Here is a 19,919-nt window from a genome sequence, read left to right on the forward strand (position 1 = left end):
ACCAGCATTTCTCAGATTTCATTGAACGAAGGTGAAGGTCACCCACTCAGCAAAATCTAGTAACAACTACATACAGAAACAGCCTCAACCATTTAGGAAATTCTTCTGGGCTCAGGTCCCTCTGAGTGTGACCTCCTCTCAGCTGCATCCCACTAGGACAGGATGAACAGTGACTGAGAGCATGATTGCATTTTCAGGCCTGGGACGGATGCTGAGAGCATACTCCAGCGACTCCTCCTTCTCAGATGCAGAAAGCCAGAAAACCACAGCAGCCTTAATGGACGAGGTAAATATTTGCAGAGTGCAGTTTCCTAGATTTAATGATGAAAGAGTTATTTTTAAAATTCCTGTTTTCTGGCCCATTTGACCTGTGTTTGCCTTTCCTTTCTCATGACATAGAACAATCTAGTCAGAGAGCTTGTATGGTCAGCTCCTTGACAAATAGTTTCAGGGATGTGGAAAAATCTAATTACTTAGAAATGTTTGCTTTAGTGTCCTCCTGGGAAAAGAATTGTGCCTAAAATAGAATTCCCCAAAATAGAATCATTCTCTCAGGGTCTGGAAACCATGTGTACTTTAACCCAGTTAAGAAAGGTGACCGAAAACACAGGGTCTGCATTCAGAAAGGCCTGTATTTGGATATAGCTCTGCTGTTTATAGGGACCTGGGACAGCTTTAGTTTTCTCATCTGTAAAATGGAGATATCGGTACCTACTTCAAAAGGTTTTTGTACCGATGAAATATTATTTAGAAAATGCTAGCACAGTGTGCAGAGGAGAGCTCAAAAACTAGTAATTATTATTAAAATGCTATTTTCCATTCATTCGTCAGCTAACATTAGGGTCTTCTGAGAATAACAGGAGAAAGGAAAGATGTGATGGCACAGAAGAAAGAGAGCAGTCTGGGTGTGAGGTGAGAGCTTCGGGGAAACAAGGAGCAGCTTTAGAGGATGAGGCTGTTTTGAGGGGAGGGGGAGAGCTTCTGTCAAGGGAGGGCAGAGAGAGGCGTCTCCGGGCCTATTTGCTGAGATCCTGGACTCCAGCAGCCCCCCAGATATTTGTGGGGATTGACCGACAAGGTGGCCATTTCAGAGGAGCCCACATTCAAAGGGCAATTAGCAAAGGCCCGTGAATTTTATATAGGAATAAAAATGAACAGATGTACATTACCTGTGTGTGCAAGATGAGGGTTTTCTGTTGTGATTAGAGTGAGAGGAAGCTGATTGGGGTTAATCTAAGAAAACTTTAGGAAGAGATACAATTTTTAGCCATGTTTTGAACGACGTGGGAAACTAAACTGGGCCAGCTTTCCTTACCTTGCTCAAAGCCTAACAACTCTCTTGTGAAAGTAGGTACCTAATGATTCTGTCAAAATGGGCAATTTCAATCATTCTTTGGTGAAAGTAGACGGCTGTAGCCAGGCACATGCTATCTATTTTTCAGCAGAGGCTTCCTTTAGTGAGGGTGCTGTTGCAGAAACAAACCTAACACTTCTTGTGAAAAGACAGACCTGAATTCTGTTTACTTGGAAACAGAGGTCTCACATACTCGCAATGGCACATGGCTACAATTTTTATGAAATTATAAAACAGATTGTGGGACATTTTCTGTGACAGCACAAAACGTTTCATTAACTAATTCAGTGAAAATATTATTTACCAAAATAAAGTCATACAGAGCATTTTATGATGGCATTGTCATAAGTTTATTTCTTTGGTTGTTCTTACATAGAATTTTGTCATTGTCATTACCAGCATAGAACATGTATTAGGATCATCTGGGTACACCACTGGCCTGATTCACACAGTGGAGGATGCAAGGTGGGATGCATCTGAACTCATGGTGTTTATGATCTAGTGATGGAGCACATATGAACCTTCAAAGAGTAGATGCCAAATATCCATGTAACCATTGCACACCTCTGCACCTGGTGGAGGGAAACTTGTGATATTGATAGATTTCATGTTACCCAGAGAAGGTTTCTTACAAGAGGAAACTCTGTTTCATTTAAATTCTTCCCACTTGACCGTCTCTTGTTCCTTGAAGCATCACATTTGAAGCAAGAATGTTGGCAAGGCATGTCTGAGAAACTATTGTAGAAGCTGGAGTTATTTAGAGTAGATATTGTCTTCAGATACTGGAATGAGTGCCACATAGAGAGAAAAGAGACTTGCTCTGTGATGCTCTCAAATGCAGACTAGGTCTAACGGTAGAAGGTAGGGGGAACTTTTGATTTCATCTTAGGTAAACCTGCCCCACAATGCAGTGGATTGTTCAAAGGATTAGAGCCTTTCCCCATCAATTGCAGGTGTCTGGTCCATGGCTGTGACCCCCTGGCAGGGATGTTAGGATTAGAAGTCCCCATGCTGGAGGTGTGGAAAAGAGAGAGACAATGGTTAGGAGGGGATTGGATAAGCAGGCCCCTTCCAATGTTTAGATTCTGTTATTTTATTTATCCTGACTGAACACAGCCTGACAAAGAAATCATTATAAAGTTTCTAGTTTAAGGTTAAATTGAGAATAGAAGACTAGGAGCGTATCTTTAGCATCACTCTTTATTTTAGTACTTAAATATCCCAGAATATTGTTTCCAGTTTCCAGAAGAGTTACTACAAACTTTCTGGGTAATATAAGACCTCACTTCTTCAAGAAAAACAATAACAACATCATCAACAACAACAAAAACCCACCTCATATCATTTTAGTTTGTTTCTATTGATACAAGTTCAATTTTGTTCATAATGTTGAGCACCTATGGCTCAATTGCCTTTCTTCCATGCCCTCCAAAAATCTGCCTTCTGCAATCAACACCTATTATTCCCTTTCTCATTCCTCAGCAGAAAATTGAGTAAAGCTATTCATTGCCACATCATACTGGGTAACATATCTATCAAAGTTTCTGGCTTACCCTGTTTATAAGAGCCCAGAGTAAGACACACTCAACAACTAAGGCTTTCCTCTAGACTGCTTAAAGGATTCGTTTTTTTTCTCTCCTCAGCATTTTCTGTGCATATCCACACATGAGTTGAATGTGTACTTTTCTAGACCTCTTTGTCATTTTGGAAGTTATCCTGGTATATCCCTTTACCCACCCAGTTGTACCTCATTTTCTAGACATATACTCACATGGCCAAATGATGTATCCACAGACAAATTTGAAACTAGACCTTTTGCAAGCAAACTCCTATAAACTGTCATCAGTGTTAGCAGAACTTGAGAAAAGACCTCAACCCAGCCATCCCTGTAGTAATTCCATCTTCAAGTGGAAAGAAAAGGTAAAATTTTAAGAGATTGGTTGTAATTTCTTGCTTGGGCTTGCTGGGTGGAATGGCTTAAAGAGCATCAGGGCAAAGAAGCTGTTATGAATTGAATGTGTCATATGTCCCAAATTCCACTTGCGGAATTTTAAGATACATTTATTTTTATTCCTTTTGAGCATGGTAACAAGAGCTAAATACAAATGAATACATTCTTTATAAACTAAATATGAGGAGTTAAAAGCACTTTAGATTCCTTCTTCTTCCTCCTCATACCTTAACTTTATCCTTTGAACATGCTTTTATAGTAAAATTTCTATTAAATCAAAATTTTAGTATTCATACAGACCTAAATTGTAAGATTTTGTGATATGCATTAGTCTCATCCGTTTAGCATAGTACATAATGTAGCTAATGTGTGAGTACAATTTTAAAAATTCGCACACATTTTTTTTCCCCAGTGTTACACTCTTTAGGAATTGATGGTGAGCAGGTGAATATATGTGGGTAGCTATTGCTTGTAGCTGTTTTCCACTTCCTATCAGAAACTATAACCATCTTGCAATGAAGGGACAGTTTTCTTTCTAAGAGACTCAAGAGCTCTACAATGGTCGCAATCATTTAGACAATGTCATGATAATTTCACTTGCATTAAAGCCAATTAAAGTTGAATTTGTAGAAGTAATGTTGAAAGTGTTATTATTTGACCTAGAGGTGCAGGTCAGAATTGCAAACACAGGCTATAAAATACGGTAATTGTCTAATTCTGAAAATGTTAAGGATTCAGAAACAAGAAAGCCTCTGTAGTAGGATTTAGAAATGTATTGAATAATTTATTTATACCCTCCCCCCAAAAATTAAAAAAAAAATTCCTGAGGAAAATAGCTGCAGAAGAGTTACTTTTCATAAATACTTTTGATGACACTGTTGTTAAAATGATTTTTTTTAACTATTTGAACAGCAGCAGACACATAGTTATGTAAAAATATCTCGGCCTTTTCTGATGAAGAGATTAGAGAATGTCGTGAGCAGGGCATCTTCTGAGGAGCAGAGAATTCCAAGTTCTTCATCTACAGGTAATCCCATGCCCAGAATAATCTGGGGCTGGGTCCTTTCGGTAAAGCACATGGCTACATTTACATTTTATTTTTAGAGCCATGTTGACATATATTGGCTCAAAGAAATTTACATTTCAATTAGGACTGATTCATTTGTTAGAATCTGTAGCTTTCTGTGCAAATGTAATCCGAAAGGTGGGAAGGAGTCAAGAAGAGTGGAGGGATGGGAAAAGAATTTTATAAAATGAGAATGTACCTCAGATGACTGGCATCCATGTTATTCAGCCTGTAATTTGCTGTCCACACAATCATCCCTAAACCATTGTGAAAAGCTCTGCAGCTCTGTCTCCACAGCCTCCAAACTTCCATGGAAATCCTGTTCTCTCTGCGAGAAACATGGTGATCCCAAAGCCTACCCACCCCCTTTATTCAGCCATCTGACTCTAGTCATTCGTCCGTCCACCCCACTGCCCTTCGCCTTTCAACACACACACACACACACACACACACACACACACACACACGTCATTGTCCCTCCTTGCTCAACTATAGTTACCACAACCTTGATTCTCTAGTGTCTTGGCTAGAAATTGGCAAAACAATTTTCAGTAATACCCAGGACATTATGGTCCACATAGTATATTAAAGGTTCACCATCGGATTGTTTGAAAAACAGTTCCATAAATACCTAAGAATGAAGGTAAGAACCACATGCTCCAAGTGTCCACTATCTATACCTAAATGGCAAAATTGATGTGTGTTTTCCAAAACATGCATACCGTTATCACATGCATTAGCTAACTGATGTTGACTAAACTCGTGTGGGAAATAAATAATTTTAAATTGTCATCTTTGTTATTATTATTAGTACAATACAATAACTTTACTACAATAACTTTTTTCTCCATACTTATTATTTTCTATATTATGATATGGTTTTTGGTTATATAATATACACAGTCCATGCACATAGTAAGTACATCATAAATGGTTATTGAATCAAAGAAGGGTTATGGAATCGATTATGTAAAATTATAAACTTTCTTTTGAGCAGATGTCAATATATTCAAACTCTGCACCACACTGTTAAATAACTAAAGAGCTGATCATATTCATCTTGCCTACCGACACAGCATTTGTAATTACAACTTAATCTAACTTTCAGCCTCCAGTGTGGCCCGGGTCGGCAATGGTCTTTGCAAGGCCTTATATTCTTTTCAAGCCAGGCAAGATGATGAATTGAATTTGGAAAAAGGTAAGAATCATTCTCAAATAGTTTAATTGCTTTGCCATGTTGAAATCCTTAACTTGAATAAAACTCCTATCCTAATTACGGCAGCCGTACAAGTTACTACTACGTCTAATCAGTTCAGGTTCATAATCACCCTTCTTAGAAGATGAAGATAAAGCATATCAAAAATTAAAGCTCATATAATAATAATACTAACATTTAATCAGCATTTACCATGTGCCAGACATTGTTGCAAGCACATTGTCCAATTTAATATTCATAAAAACCCTTTGAAGTAGATATTGCTATTTGTTCTCATTTTATCGCTGAGGAGACTGAGGCGTAGAAGTACTTTGGCTAAAGTCACAGGTGGTGAGTGGCGGCACAGGATTTGCACTCAGAAGCTCAGTCATGCTCTTGGTCACAGTGTTACACTGGGGTAGAAAGTCGGTAACGGAAAGTCATTAAATACGTGGCCCCATCCTTTTCTTCTCAGAAAGCTAAACATACAGAAATGTGAAGTGACTTCCTCTCATGGCTTAGCGCGAGAGCAAGTTCTAGAATCCAAGTCAAAGGATGTTTCTCCCACTTATTTCTCAGAAAAGTGTTTTATGACCAATCTAAGGACTGAGACCCTCTTCTGTGTGTCATAGATTTTTGTTTAATGTGGAGAGGTATCATGTAATGGGTTATGTAGACGTCAACATTATTGAATAGGAAAACGTCACCAGCCTCAACTTTCTTTGTGTGTCCAGTTAGCAACCGCGTTTGGATGTTAAAGCTAAGGCAGAGATCTGGAAATGAAAAGGTTAGCGAGAAAGAGTTGTGTCTTAGGAGAAAGTTTATTATCCATGACCAGCCCATGGCGCTCAAGGCCAACAGAAAATCAAGATGGATTTTGCAGCCAAACAACAGGGACACCACATATTTGCTACAGGTTAGCGGTTGCCTCCTTTCAGTTTGCCAATTAGATTTCTCCAGGTAAGTACTTTTCCTTCTAGCTCAGAAATAGAAAATAGACCCTCTCCTCCATTCGTCTTAAATCAACGTTGCCTTTACCTGAAAGTTTTAAGTGTGATAGAAGTCACTTCATTACTCATCATGTCATCCTAAGGGTACCTATGGCAGTAAGTGGGTAAAGGAAATGCTGTATTCCCACTTTCCATATGAATGAAAAACACGTTTCCCAGATGCCGCCTAGGACCCAGGGTCCTGAGCTTGAGTTACATAGTTACACAATAAATTGATCATCTTGTTTGTTTCCAGTTCTCTGTTGGTTGCAAAGCCTACTTATACTTTATCACCTAAGTGGTTTCTTTAAATGAAATGAGACTTTGGAGGCTTAGGGAAGCTGGCAATAAGGTTTTAAATTATTTGTTTGAATTCTTGTTAGCAAATTGTGTCAATCTACTGACCTGAGAGAACTCATTAGAGGCAGATCTTAGACTGAGAATGATCTCCTACAAGAATAAACAGTGATTTATGACTAAGGAGAGAGAGGGGAGTTTAACAGTCCCCTTTGCCTTAGAAAGAAAATTACTGGGGAAAAGGATGAAAGAAAGAAAGATTGAAAAATTACCTCAGAAATTATGCTAAACATAAAGTAGCTCATGGATCCTGAAGGAAGTAGATGTCTCCAGTTTGAGGTGCAGGGAGCAGCCAGAGAGAAAAAACTCTTTCACAAGAGAGGGACTTAGCCAGAGGATTTGGGACACCAGTGAAGCTTTAGGGTTATCAATATCAGAATAGTATTTTTAAAAAATAGAGAATTAGGGGCCAGCCCCAGTGGCCTAGTGGTTAAGTTAGGCACACTCCGCTTTGGCAGCCTGGGTTCAGTTCCTGGGTGTGGACCTACACCACGCACCTGTCAGTGGCCGTGCTGTGGTGGTGGCTTGCATACAAAAAGAGGAAGATTGGCAGAGGATGTTAGCTCAGGATGAATCTTCTTCAGCAAGATAAAATAAAATAAAATAAAACAAAACGGGGGATTGGAGAAGAGCCATCTGTTTCTTAGGCATTCTATTTATTGAAATCATTACTTTAAAAAAGTATTGTCTTTAAATTGATATTTTATTAAAGTTATCTAACTGTTGAATGGGGAGTTATGTTTCTGTGCAAAGCTGTGAGTTGGAACTTTGGACTAGAAGCTGACACATGTAATGGAAAGAAGTTGTCTTGATCTAAAGAAAAGTCTCATAGCCAAGACATACTCACGGTAGTCAACATACCAAACTATCGTAGCCCCAATGTGTGAAACTCTTAAAGCACAGACACCAAGAAAGAGTTTGGTGACAGCCCATCAGCTAGATCCAAAATGAGCCAGGCAGCAGAAGAAGGACATATGATCCAACGTGATTCTGTTTTCAATCAAACTATTTTATGCCATAACTCGGCGTCCATTATCTTACTCTTTTTAGTATTCTCTGCCTTATGCTTGCTTCATACAGAAGTGTTCGATAAATTTTACTTCATCTGAATCACATGCAGAAAGTGATGCTACCAAGTAACTCTTTGAAAGCAGGATCTCCTTAAAACTGTCTTACCAAGCAGGCCCAGGCATGCGCTCAAGTTGCAGAGACCCATTTGTCTAACTAAATGTCCGTTTTCACAGGCGACATTGTGACTATATACAAGAAAAAAGAAGAAGGATGGTGGTTTGGATCTTTAAAAGGAAAAAAAGGCCATTTTCCTGCCACTTATGTAGAGGAGCTCCCTTCAAATGCTGATAATACGGCTTCTCAGGCTTAAAACAAGATTCTGAATGTACCACCTTACTCTGTAAACTGTATAATGTGCAAATAAAGATAAATGCTGTGATCTTTACAGGTTTATCTTTCTAAATGAGTGATGGAGTCCTACCTGAATGTCACAGCACTTTGCTCTCTCAGTTATTTGCTTGAAGCAGAGTCAGAAGATGGAAGGCGGAGGGAGGCAGGGAAGAGGCTCTACAGGTCCTAGAGTTTTTGAATTCTGAGAGACCTCGAGATGACCCAGTACAGCCCCTGGTGTCACACAGAGACTGAGTCCAGGGCGGGTTAAGCCATTTGCCAGAAGTCACATGGTTTTCTGGCAGCACAACAGAGAATAAAACTTAGATGATCTTTTCCTCTGACTTGGGTGGCAACAGGCCACAGCAGGCCTACAAGGAGTCAAGTGGGGCCCTGGAAATGAGGCAGAACATAGATTAAGTTCAAGAAGAAGAGCTCAGCAGAGACAGGCAGGCAGGAGATAGACCCAGTGAGACAGACCCAGGTTAGGAGACGGTAGAATAAAGGATTACGAGATGCAGCCAAGAGTCCATGTGATCAGAAGAGAAGGTGGTAGATAAGAGATCCAGATATGACGGCAGAGGAGCAGGGTAGAATGGAGTTCCATGCTGAGCCAATGACCATCTGAGGTAGTGGCTTCCTATATACCCTCTGCCCACAGCCAGAACTGCTCTTAGAGTGTGGTTGAGTGTGAGCCAGAGATGGCTGGGATCTGAGAACAAGAGCAAGGAGGATAGGAAAGGGTTAGGAAGGAGACAGTGCCTGAAATTTCATACCTCCTTGCTCATTTGGAAACTTCATATACCAATTCAGAAACAAGGAATTCTGCACTTCCCAACTAGGTCATTGTGAAAGGAATACCCTAAGCAGCTTCCTAGCGAAAGGAACTTTAAATGCTAATGAGTATCTAGTTTGGATGGAAAGTTCTAGAAACCAACATTCACTATGAAAATGGAATATTTAGATTTATATTGCTTCCTCAAATGCCCTGTAATGGCAAAAGGTTCGGAATGAGAGAAGGTAGTCCCCAGAGTCTTCCCAAGGGGAACATTTTAGAATGAAAAAAAGTGGTTCAGCAACATTTTTCAGAAAATGGCCTAAGTCAGCCTGGAGATCACACACTCCATTGAGTGGAAGGTCATGGTGTTGATAGAAACATCTGGGCATGTTTACTTTGGGGCCAAATAGAGAGGCTGGCATTCAAGGAATGATTAAAATCCATCACATTACTCTCCTGGCCCCTACTTCTTTTTTTTAATTTGTCAAATTTTATACTTTTAACAAGGAAATTTTCAAACCAACTTACATGTACTTTTTATACTTTGCACCATTATACTCCTATAGCAGGATATAACTAACACATAGAGATATTTATAGATACAGATATCAGACCTGGGGAACTCAAGTAAAATTTGTTATGTGAGATATAACTTACAGCCTAGAAGAACAGATCAGAAGTTTTAATGTCATCCTTAATGGTGTGTTAATGAAGGCTTTCTGCATGTGGAAAGTTGGCTGAATAAGAGGCCGTTAGACCATGAACAGAGATTTTGAATTTATATTTCCTTTCCATCTTACTTCTTTCCATTAAGGCTTGATGGATAAAAAATAGTGTCGCAATTGACTGCAGCCTACACTGGATCATTTGTATAGAGAAAGTGATGATAATGGTGGTAGGACCCTGAAACTCTTTGGAAGTAATTATCAAAGAAAGACACCTCCTCTTTCTTCATGAATCAGTTTTACTTTGTGAAAACATAAATGGTCTTCTTGTTTTGGAATGTTGCTAAAGATTCTTTTTTCATCTGTGATATATAATTTTAAACTTCAAAGAAATACTATAGTCTTAAACTAGATGAAATATGAATATAGTTGGGTATAACAGACTTACATATCTTCTTAGTAGGGCAAGAGTTTTCTGGTTGGACAGATGGGGATGGTACCTGTTAGATTTAGATAAAAATTAAGTGCATATTGTGAAGATTAATGATGTCCTCAAGTCTTCCATACAGAATAAAACAATTTTTAATATTAGTACTTTTAAACTCTTAATTGGGCTTTCACAATTATATTTCACTAAGCAGTTTCATATGTCAGGAAGTTTTTAGCAACATTGACAACCTGAAATATAGATTGTAGAGCCAGGTTTTCACTGAAAACATCAGAAGGCATTATTCTACTATGTCCTTTCTAGTAGAGTAAAAACTGGTATATCCATCACACTACCAGAAAGATCTATTAATTTCAATTTTTGCATTTTCAATTACCCATAATAATTAATATTCATAATGAATATTATGATCCATTCTGATCCATCAAAAAGTAATATAATATTCAGTTTGGGGTAATGTAAATTTTATTGCACAGTATTATAAAGCTTTATAATATTATAACTGATTAGTAATTTGAGTATAGTTTAACTTTGTTTCCCCCTCCAAGGGAAAAAACCTCCTCTCCCAAAGTCTTGATGGCCTTGGGGGGTAATCAGCCTGATTCAGAGTAAGAGGAGTACATTATAATCAAAATAACATGCCCTGTTGTCCTTGCAATATTACATAGGAAGAATGTGTAATCCAGGGAAGACAGGCCTGGGGTCATGGGACATGAGAAGGTGAGATTTGGACTTGGACCCGAGGGTGGGGACACAGCACAGAAGAACAGGAAGCTTTTGTAGAGAGAAGGCAACTACATGGATAGAGTGTCAGAGATTCCAGTATGCTGTGATCCAGAGTGGAGAGTCTGGGTCCCTGGCCTCCAGTGGGGCAGCAACAGGAACAGGAGTGAGAAATCAGCAAGCTAGAGAATCCAGGTTGTGCTTATGCAGATAGGACCTCAGCTCAGGCAAACTATGTGGACGTATGGATGCCTGCAGCCTGGGAAATCTGCCTGAGGGAGAGAGCCCAGTGTATACTAACCTGATCAGTGGCCAAGGGAATGAGGAGGAAAGTAGCTTTGACCTGAGGTGGGAGTAAATAGACTTGTACAGAATTAGAGTGAAAATCTCTTTCTCAAAGGAAGTATGAGATAGGAGAAGCTGACCCAGGAGTGAAACCAAACTCAACTGGTCGGAGAAAGACCTTGGTTCTAAGGCTCAGGACTAATGACAGATATCTAGGGACAACAAAGGGAGTCACACGAGGATGTGCCCAGAAGGGACAGGGGCCAGGCTAGCCATGTATATGAGGTGGCAAATGTGTTACTGATCTTAGTTACACCTGGCTTGTAAATTGAGTTTTTCTGACACTGGAGCAAATGGTGAGTACTTACTCCAGTGGTTCTCCAAGTGTGGTGCCTGGACCAGCAGCACCGATGTAATCTTGTACTATGTTAGAAATGGAAATTATCAGCTCCTACTTTACACTCAGTCAGGGACCCAGCCATCTGTGGTTCAACAAGCACCCTGGGTGATTCTAATGCAAGTTTACTCTTGAGAACCACTGGCTTTCTTCAATGAATCCTGAGAATATTGTTTAAACTGCATGACACACTGGGGAAGGAGCACTGTTGGAGAAAAACCATACACTCAGGGAGCCAGCTCTAAAAAAAGAATATCCCTCCTTTCGATCCAGTACGTTTTTTAGGACGAGTGGTGTTGGGGACCTCGCTGAAGAACTCTTTCTCCCTGTGGTGGCTGCTCTAGCTAGGGGTCCCTTTTCCTCTTCTTTTTCATGCTCTTCCTTGGCCCAGGAAAGGGAGAATACTTTGGCCTACACTACACTCTCTCAAAGAAAATCTTCCTCTTTCTCAGCCACTTGCTTGATAAGCTCGTTGACAAAAGAAAGCATGGTATGCACCATATCTGGATACTAGAGAATGAGAAGCAAACAGCTCTCGCTCGCTCAGTGCTCAGTCGGTTCCTCTGTACTGCCTACTCCGCCCCTTGGCCCCCATCCTCCCATTCGCTCCCTTCTTCTCCACCTTCTCCATTCTCTGACAATCCTGTTCAGACATGGTAGACTAGTCCTGCTCAGGCTCCACGTTACACAGCTGGCTCTTCCTTCTCTGATCCAGCTTCTCACCCTGCAACTGTCAGATGAAGAAACATATCATCTACAATTTAGGAGAGAGGAAGAAGAAAGCCCGTGTGTTTGTCTAGAATCTAAATTCTGTTCTCCATTTCTGACTGACTGTGAACACAACCAAGACCGTTCCCCATTTGGCTCCCTGAGGCTAATCTTTAGAGCAGGGAAAGCAATCACAAATACTTCAGACGCCGGGGAGGTAAGATGAATAAATGAAATGGGTTGAATGTCACACTTTTTAGGAAGTGGTGGGGGTGGGTTGAGCTGGAGAAAATATGCCCCACCTAAGGGTGTATAAAAAGTATATAATACAGTTTTAGGTAAATTTTATTGTGCAGTGTAAGTCCTGAAATACTGTGCCCTAAACTTGTAGGCCAAAATGTTATGATCTCCACTCTCCTATACATTAATTGGTATTCCTTCACTTCTATGATGCTTAACGGTGCCCTAATATACTTATCAGAATATTTGATCAATAAGAACATTTTTAACCACACTAGATAAGCTGAATTTGCTGAAATAAACCATAGGGTTGTATTGAGGTTCATGATTGAATTTTATTTCACACGAAAAATGCTTTTTATTTTAACTTAAAATTTAACTTCACTCCCATTTTTTCCTAAGATCATACTAAACACTTCTTTTAAACTGATTAATGAATAGCCACAATATGTAAAGTTTAGACACCTAGAGTCTTGGAGGCAGGAAGTGACTTGAGAGATCATATAGCTCAACTCATCTATTCACTCACTCATTTATTTGTGCATTTACTCAGCCACTTATTCCTTGAACATTTTAGTGGGGAGCTATGTGCCAGATAATGGGCTAAGTGATAAAGATTCAAAAAATAAGTAAATCTAGCCCTAAACTCAAAGAGTTCACAATTTAGTGGAAAAGACAAAAATGGAAACAAAATATTGAAATACAATGTAAAATAGTTTACATTTACAAAATCATGGTTGAATTGCATTATTTTCCATTTTTAAAGCTTTTTTGTGGTATAATTTACATACAACAAAATCACCCTTTTGAGTACAGTTATTGAGTTGGATAAATTTATAGTCTGGCAATGACCACCACATTCAAGTGTTAAAACACTTTCAGCACCCCCAGAAGTTCCCTCTTTGCAGTCAATCCCTGCCCTGACCCCCACCCCCAGGCAACCACGGCTCTGCATTCTGAAGTATACGTTTGTCTTTTCTAGGATTTTGAATGAATGGAATCATAAAGTCATCATCTGTGTAACGGTTTCTTTTACTTAGCATGATGTTTTTGAGCTTCACCCATGTTTTTGCATGGATCAGGAGTTCTTTCCTTTTTATTGCTAAGTAGTGTTCCATGGTGTATATGTAGTCACACTTCAATTGATGAACATTTGTGTCATTTCTTTTTGTTGGTAACAATGAACAATGTTGTTACAAACATTCATGAACAAATTTTGGGGGGACGTTTTCATTTCTCTTGGGTAGATATCCAGAAGAATTGTAAGATGTATATTTAACTTTTTTAAAAAACCTACAAATTATTTTCCAAAATAGCTATATCATCTTGAATTTCCACCAGCAATGTATGAGAGTTCAGAGGCTGCATATCCTTGTCCATACTTGATATTACCAGTCTTTGAAATTTTAGCCATTCTAGCAGGTGTGTCTTAATTTCAACATGGTTCTGATTTGTATTTCCCTAGTGACTACTGATCCTGAGCATCTTTTCAAGTGCTTGTTGGTGATGAATTTACTGTTCACACCCACCCAATACGGTAGCAGCTTTTCATGAATAAACACTTCTCAAGTTGTTGCTTGCCTTTGAAATGATTGTTGCTTACCCAAAATGGTTGTATTAATAATTTATCCAGTTTTACATTTGTTTTCTGAGGGGGCAGAATAACCCGGCCTCCTCACACCACCATTATGAGGAGTAGAGACTTTGAATTGGACTTTAAAGAGTGAATAGAAGTTACCATACCAAGTGGTTGAGACATGCATCTGTCAAATACTAGGTCCTAAAAACAAGGCGTCCTTTTCCTCAGAGCCCTCAGTCTTCCTTTTGTAAGGGAGGCAGACCAGTAAACAAACACAAAACACTGTGATAAATGCTATAATGAGGGTGTGTCAAGAAGGTCATGAGAACATTTAGGAGGGGCATTAAGCAGGATGAAGGAAGTCAGGGAAAGTCGGAGCTGAGTGTAATTAGGCGAGTGAGAGGGTGGGGTGAACGCTACAGGCAGATTGGAAGGAGCTGCATCTGACCACTGGAAAATACACATACACAAACAGTGATCACTTACTAGGCCACAAAGCAAGTCTCTAGAAATTGTCTGGCTACAATGTAAGTTAGAAATTAAGAAAAAGATAATTGAAAAAAACCAAATGCATTTTGGTTGGAACACATACATGTGTGTGCCTGCATACGTACGACCACACATGCACACACACACAAACTTCCAAATAACCCATGGTCAAAGAAAAAATCCTAATGGAAATTAGAAGATGTTAGAAATTAAAAATAAGAAAGTTATGGGGGCCAGCCCAGGGGCATAGCAGTTAAGTACGCATGCTCTGCTTCGGCAGCCCAGGGTTCGCAGGTTCGGATCCCGGGTGCGCACCAATGCACTGCTTGTCAAGCCATGCTGTGGCGGCACCCCATATAAAGTAGAGGAAGATGGGCACGGATGTTAGCCCAGGGCCAATCTTCCTTGGCAAAAAGAGGAGGATTGGCATCGGATGTTAGCTCAGGGCTGATCTTCCTCACCAAAAAAAAAAAAAAGAGAAAGTTACTACATATTAAAACGTATGGTTCCAGGCAAGAAGCTAACAAAAGTGCTATAGGGAAAAGGAGAAAGGCTAAAATTAATGAACTAAGCTTCCTAATTATGAATTTATAAAACCAACAGCAGAATCAACCCACAGAAAGGAAAAGAAAAGAAAGAGCAGAAATTAATGAAATATAAAACAAAATAAAAGCTTGAACAAAGCTATCCACTGGTTCTTTCAAAGGATCAATAAATTGAGCAAACCTCTTGTGATATTAAGAGAGAAAGGCATAAATAAATATTACTTATAGGGAAAAAGTAGACATTACAGATGCAGCAGATATCAAAAGCTAAAATTATGTACTATCAACAACTTTACACCAATTAAATTGCAAAAACAGTAAGCAAAAGAGACAAATTTCTCAAAAAATATGCATTCAGGAAGAAATAGAATAACTGAATAATCCAAGAACTACTAAAAATAATTTAATGAAGAGTTTTTAAAAAATCTTCCTACAAAGGAAACACAGATAGTTTTATATGTGAGTTCAAAAACAGAAAATCTTATTCAAACTTTTTTAGGAAATAGGAAAAAAGGAACACACCTCAACTATTTTCAAAGGTCTAGGACCTAGGATAACCTTGATGCCAAAACCAGACAAAGTTAATACACAAAGGAAAATTATAAGCCAGTGCCATTCATGGCTATAGATGTAAAAATTTAAAATATTCACAAACTGAATCCAATACTATTTAAAAAAACAAAAATGAAAAAGATTGCACATCATGGCTAAGTTGGATTTATTCCAGGATGGCAAGGTTAATTTAATGTTTTTTTAAAGCCTATTAATATAAATCACATTAGCAGATTCTAGATGAAAATCTATATAGATGCACAAAAATATGATACAATTCAACAAACATTCATGATAATTACTTTTAGTTAACTGAGAATAGAAGAAAACTTTCTTGGCCTGATCAACAAAAAAGAAAATAGCAAGTTTGGGAAACCATACATAGTGCAGTATGGCTGGATGAGAAAATCGATGCTCAAGAAGGTTAAATGACTTGCCCAAGATCATGTATCAATTTTAATAGTAAAGACTGGACCACATCTTAATTCTCAAGTTTGTCCAAAAAACATGTTGATGCTTGTATTATGGTTGAATTATGGTATTATGGTTAAACAGAATTTTTCACAAAACAAGTTAGAGTATTCAAGATTTACCAGTATATGGGTCATATTTATTTGAATCTCAAATATCCCCTTTTTCCAAATTCTTGTAAATATCTATTAAGTTGAGTAAAATAACTTCTTCCTTGAAGTTTTTCCATTTGTTAGACTTTGTCCCCAGCTGCTACTTCCAGCTTGCCTAATTGCTAAGGGAGGAGGAGAACACGTCTCCACTCTAAACATTCTTCACATCATACCACACCATACATTGTTCACACTTCACATCACCATATATTTACAACACCAAGAAAGGAGCTGATATTAAATAGTTTGTATATCTTCCAGTTTACTTACTTAACTGATGGACAATTTTTCTACTTAGAAAAGATCCTTGTCTTTATTCAGAAAGAATCTTGTTCTCTATTAGCTTGTCACTAAGTCAAGAATTGCCAGTAGAGCCATTTTTACCTTCTAGAAATGGCTGAACATCTCAGCAATGTGCCTGCAAGAATTACTGAGCAAGTCAGTTCCTTTTCAAAGGCGTAATTTTGATTTCCCATTAAATAATTCTGTATTGAGTCTAGAAATGTGTTCAACATTAACAAATATTTATTAAGCTTCTAGTATGTGCCAGACACCATGCTATGTGATAGCCAAATAGGTAATTTGCTATCATAGCACACAAATTGAAACATAACTCATTGTCTCTGTACAGGAATTCTCTGAATTGGAAGAGAAGCAACACTTTCTAATCCTCATTAGCCTGGAAATCGGAACTTCAAATCCATTAGTAGAACACTTTCCCAGATTTTGTGTGGATTCATTTTTTTTAACTTAATTAGTCATTGAGTTTAATTTTAGAGATCTCATTCTTCCATTTTATTACAAAATGTGGACCTGATTAGTTGACCTCATTTAGATTTTATTTCAATGTTTTACTACTTGTGCATATTTTTCTCCATGAAAAAAAATCTCTTATCTTTCTATCTTGTGCTTTATTTCCATATCAGGAAGATTTTAAATGCTTTAAATTGTTATTTCATTTTTATAACATACCATCTCAAATACAATGTATAAAGAGAGCCAGTTTGAATAGGTTGGATTGCCTTTCATGTGTATTATTAATCATTCAAAGTGCAATTTTCAGAATGTATCAACATTAAATTTTAAGCTAATATATCAATATCAGCTCCAAAATATTCCTAGGTTGGCAAAAAGTAAACTTCAAAGGTTAGGGCCTTTATACGTGATTGAACAAAGACTTATGCACAAGTCGGTAGCCCTCCATCCACCATTTCCATAAAGACCTGGGTTGATGACCCAGTCTATATGCCTAGAGACTGTTAGCAGTGAGCCGTCCAGGTTCTAAAGGCAGGTACTCTGCTCATTGTTTCCCTGAGATCTGTGGCTGTTTTGTCACCGTAGTTAAACTATTCCCTAAGGATCCAGACAAAACAAATTTCAAGACAGTTGACCTTTTTTCTCTTAATCATTATACTTCTATAGAAACACAAAGGCTAAATTATATCATAGAAGTTCAACTTTATTTAGAATCTTTAAGAACTTTGTCTTTACGTGCTCTCCCTGCAATATAGCATAGAAAGGCATAAGGTGTAGTCTAGGTGAAGCTCATGGATTTGGTGCCAGACTGCCACCTGGGTTTGAAACCCAACTTTAACCAGCTGGGTGGTTATTATCCCAACTCTATTACCAGCTGGGTGACTTGAAGTTACTTAAACCCTGTACCTTGGATTCCTTATCTGTAGGACAAGGTTATGGATAGTATCTACCTCACAGGTTGCTGAGGGACTATAAATGTGTAGATATATGTAAAGGGTTTAGAATAGTGCTGGGCACATAGAAGGACTGAAAAAGTATTAATAGTTAATTAGATCCTTTTCTAAGGTGGCCAGCCCTAACCAATTCCAATTATGGAATGTATCAACTTCCCAGCTGAGAAAACAAATCACTGTAAAGTTCCATGGCTTAAGGCCCTTTGTTTGGTATGATTGTGCACTTTTCTTTGTACATTTGACTTTGGATCCCAGCAGCAAAGCTGGTGCTTACACTGTCCTTCTGCGACTTGCCTGCTACATGGTCTTGTTCCCAGATCTTGCCCCAACTCCACCTCCAGTTAGAAGAAGTGAAGAATGGCTGTCCTTGAGGAGAAACGGACCCTAAGTGGGGAGCTACCCATTTATTCTCTCATTCTCAATCTTCATTTCTCTAACTTGCAGCTGAAAAGGATCCTTCTGAATTTCTTACTACAGCAAGCCACGTCAATGCTTGGTGCCTTCTGACTGTATGGTTCAAAACATTGTATCATGAAGAGTTTGTGGTATGAGACATGGTCTTTCTCTAGTTTCAATGAATGAAGATCTTTCCTTAAGTTTTATGTTTGTTCCTTGTGGATATTTTTCAAACAGGGAATGCAGTAAATACGTAGTGACTGTAGTAGTCATCTGCTATTTTTTCACTTCAAACATCTAGTCTCTCTTTCCCTTTAGAGAACTATAACATCTCCACTCTTAACTCAGTTGTTGACGTTAATCTACCTCCACAACTGGGTTTCAGGGGGATCTAGTCTAATCTAATGCATGTACTTTACCCCCCTGATCACCAGTGATTGGTTCAGGGATTGGGATGAGCTTGAAATTGCTGAGGTCCACCACATGGAGCCCCAATCCAGAAGACACAGCTAAGAAACCTAGAAGAAATAGCTGATATAATCTGAGTTCCAAATCAAGCTAAGTCCACAAAAACCAAAGTCAGGTTTTGATATGGTTTTATGTATTCATTTAAATGTAGGTATATCAAAAAATAAGGCCAAATGTGAAGGTATGCCTAGGAAAACAGGATAGTTTGCTCACTGTACTCCCTGTTAAAATACTCCCTTTAGCCAAACTCATGCTAAAATAGGATAAGATTATTGTTAGTAACACACAAGCCAATCTCTACGGCAGTTTATTAGCCTTTTATCTTTGCAGAGATAATACCAATCAATGGTTCCTAAAAGCTGGTCTGCACACTGGGATGGGTCAGCGAAAACCTTCCCACCAGTCCATAGCACCCTTCTCAGATCAATGCTACTGCTATATGATGGTGAGCAGGGCCCTGAGCCAAGTCCTAGGCATGAAAGGCAACAGAGAGCTCTGAAACTCCCTCCCTACTCACTAACTAGACACCTGGCCTGAACTTTTTCCCCGGACTTCAGGGAGAAGACAGAGGAACTGGAGGAATGGAGGCCATTGTTCCATGGCTTTTAGGTTCCACAATATCCTGAAATAGTATTATGTAGCTTTCATTATAGCCAGCAAACCTAAATACAACCAAATTTACAAGGAAAGCATGGTGACAAAAACGCAATCCTAGAAGTTGATACTTGAGTTCTAGTCTGTGTGGAATAGACTCCCAAAATGGCAAACTTATATCCAGACCACAACTAAACAGTATAAATATTACAAAATGGAAATTCATTGTAAATTTTCCAATTTGGGTTTTCAAAATTAGATCCTTTTCTAGATATCTTAGTAGAATACTGCCAACCTTCTTCTGATGTGAGGGTTTGTCCTTTGTTTTAACTATAGATCCATCTCGGTGTGAGATAAAAATATTCTTTCCTTTATAATCTTAGGATGATAGTATTTATTTTGCAAAA

The 19,919-nt window shown here is 38.6% G+C and overlaps 1 protein-coding gene across 10 annotated transcripts in view; it reads left to right on the forward strand.

Annotated features, from left to right (window-relative positions):
- Window positions 1-8,677, forward strand: part of NOSTRIN (nitric oxide synthase trafficking) — a 59,184-nt gene extending 50,507 nt beyond the window's left edge. For 3 of the 10 annotated variants that reach the window (XM_058549180.1, XM_058549185.1, XM_058549181.1), the window contains 6 exons: window positions 198-286; window positions 832-912; window positions 3,149-3,274; window positions 4,218-4,332; window positions 5,480-5,569; window positions 6,301-6,674. In XM_058549180.1, coding sequence (XP_058405163.1) covers window positions 198-286; window positions 832-912; window positions 3,149-3,274; window positions 4,218-4,332; window positions 5,480-5,569; window positions 6,301-6,530 — 731 coding nt within the window. In that variant the 3' untranslated portion in view covers window positions 6,531-6,674. Of the gene's footprint in view, window positions 1-197; window positions 287-831; window positions 913-3,148; window positions 3,275-4,217; window positions 4,333-5,479; window positions 5,570-6,300; window positions 6,676-8,156 lie in introns of those variants that run through there. The other 7 variants (XM_058549184.1, XM_058549182.1, XM_058549186.1 and 4 more) reach the window with 7 other exon arrangements.
- The last annotated feature ends 11,242 nt before the right edge of the window (window positions 8,678-19,919 follow it).

This window comes from Diceros bicornis, chromosome 10 (genome assembly GCF_020826845.1).
Source record: "Diceros bicornis minor isolate mBicDic1 chromosome 10, mDicBic1.mat.cur, whole genome shotgun sequence".
NCBI classification, from domain to species: Eukaryota; Metazoa; Chordata; class Mammalia; order Perissodactyla; family Rhinocerotidae; genus Diceros; species Diceros bicornis.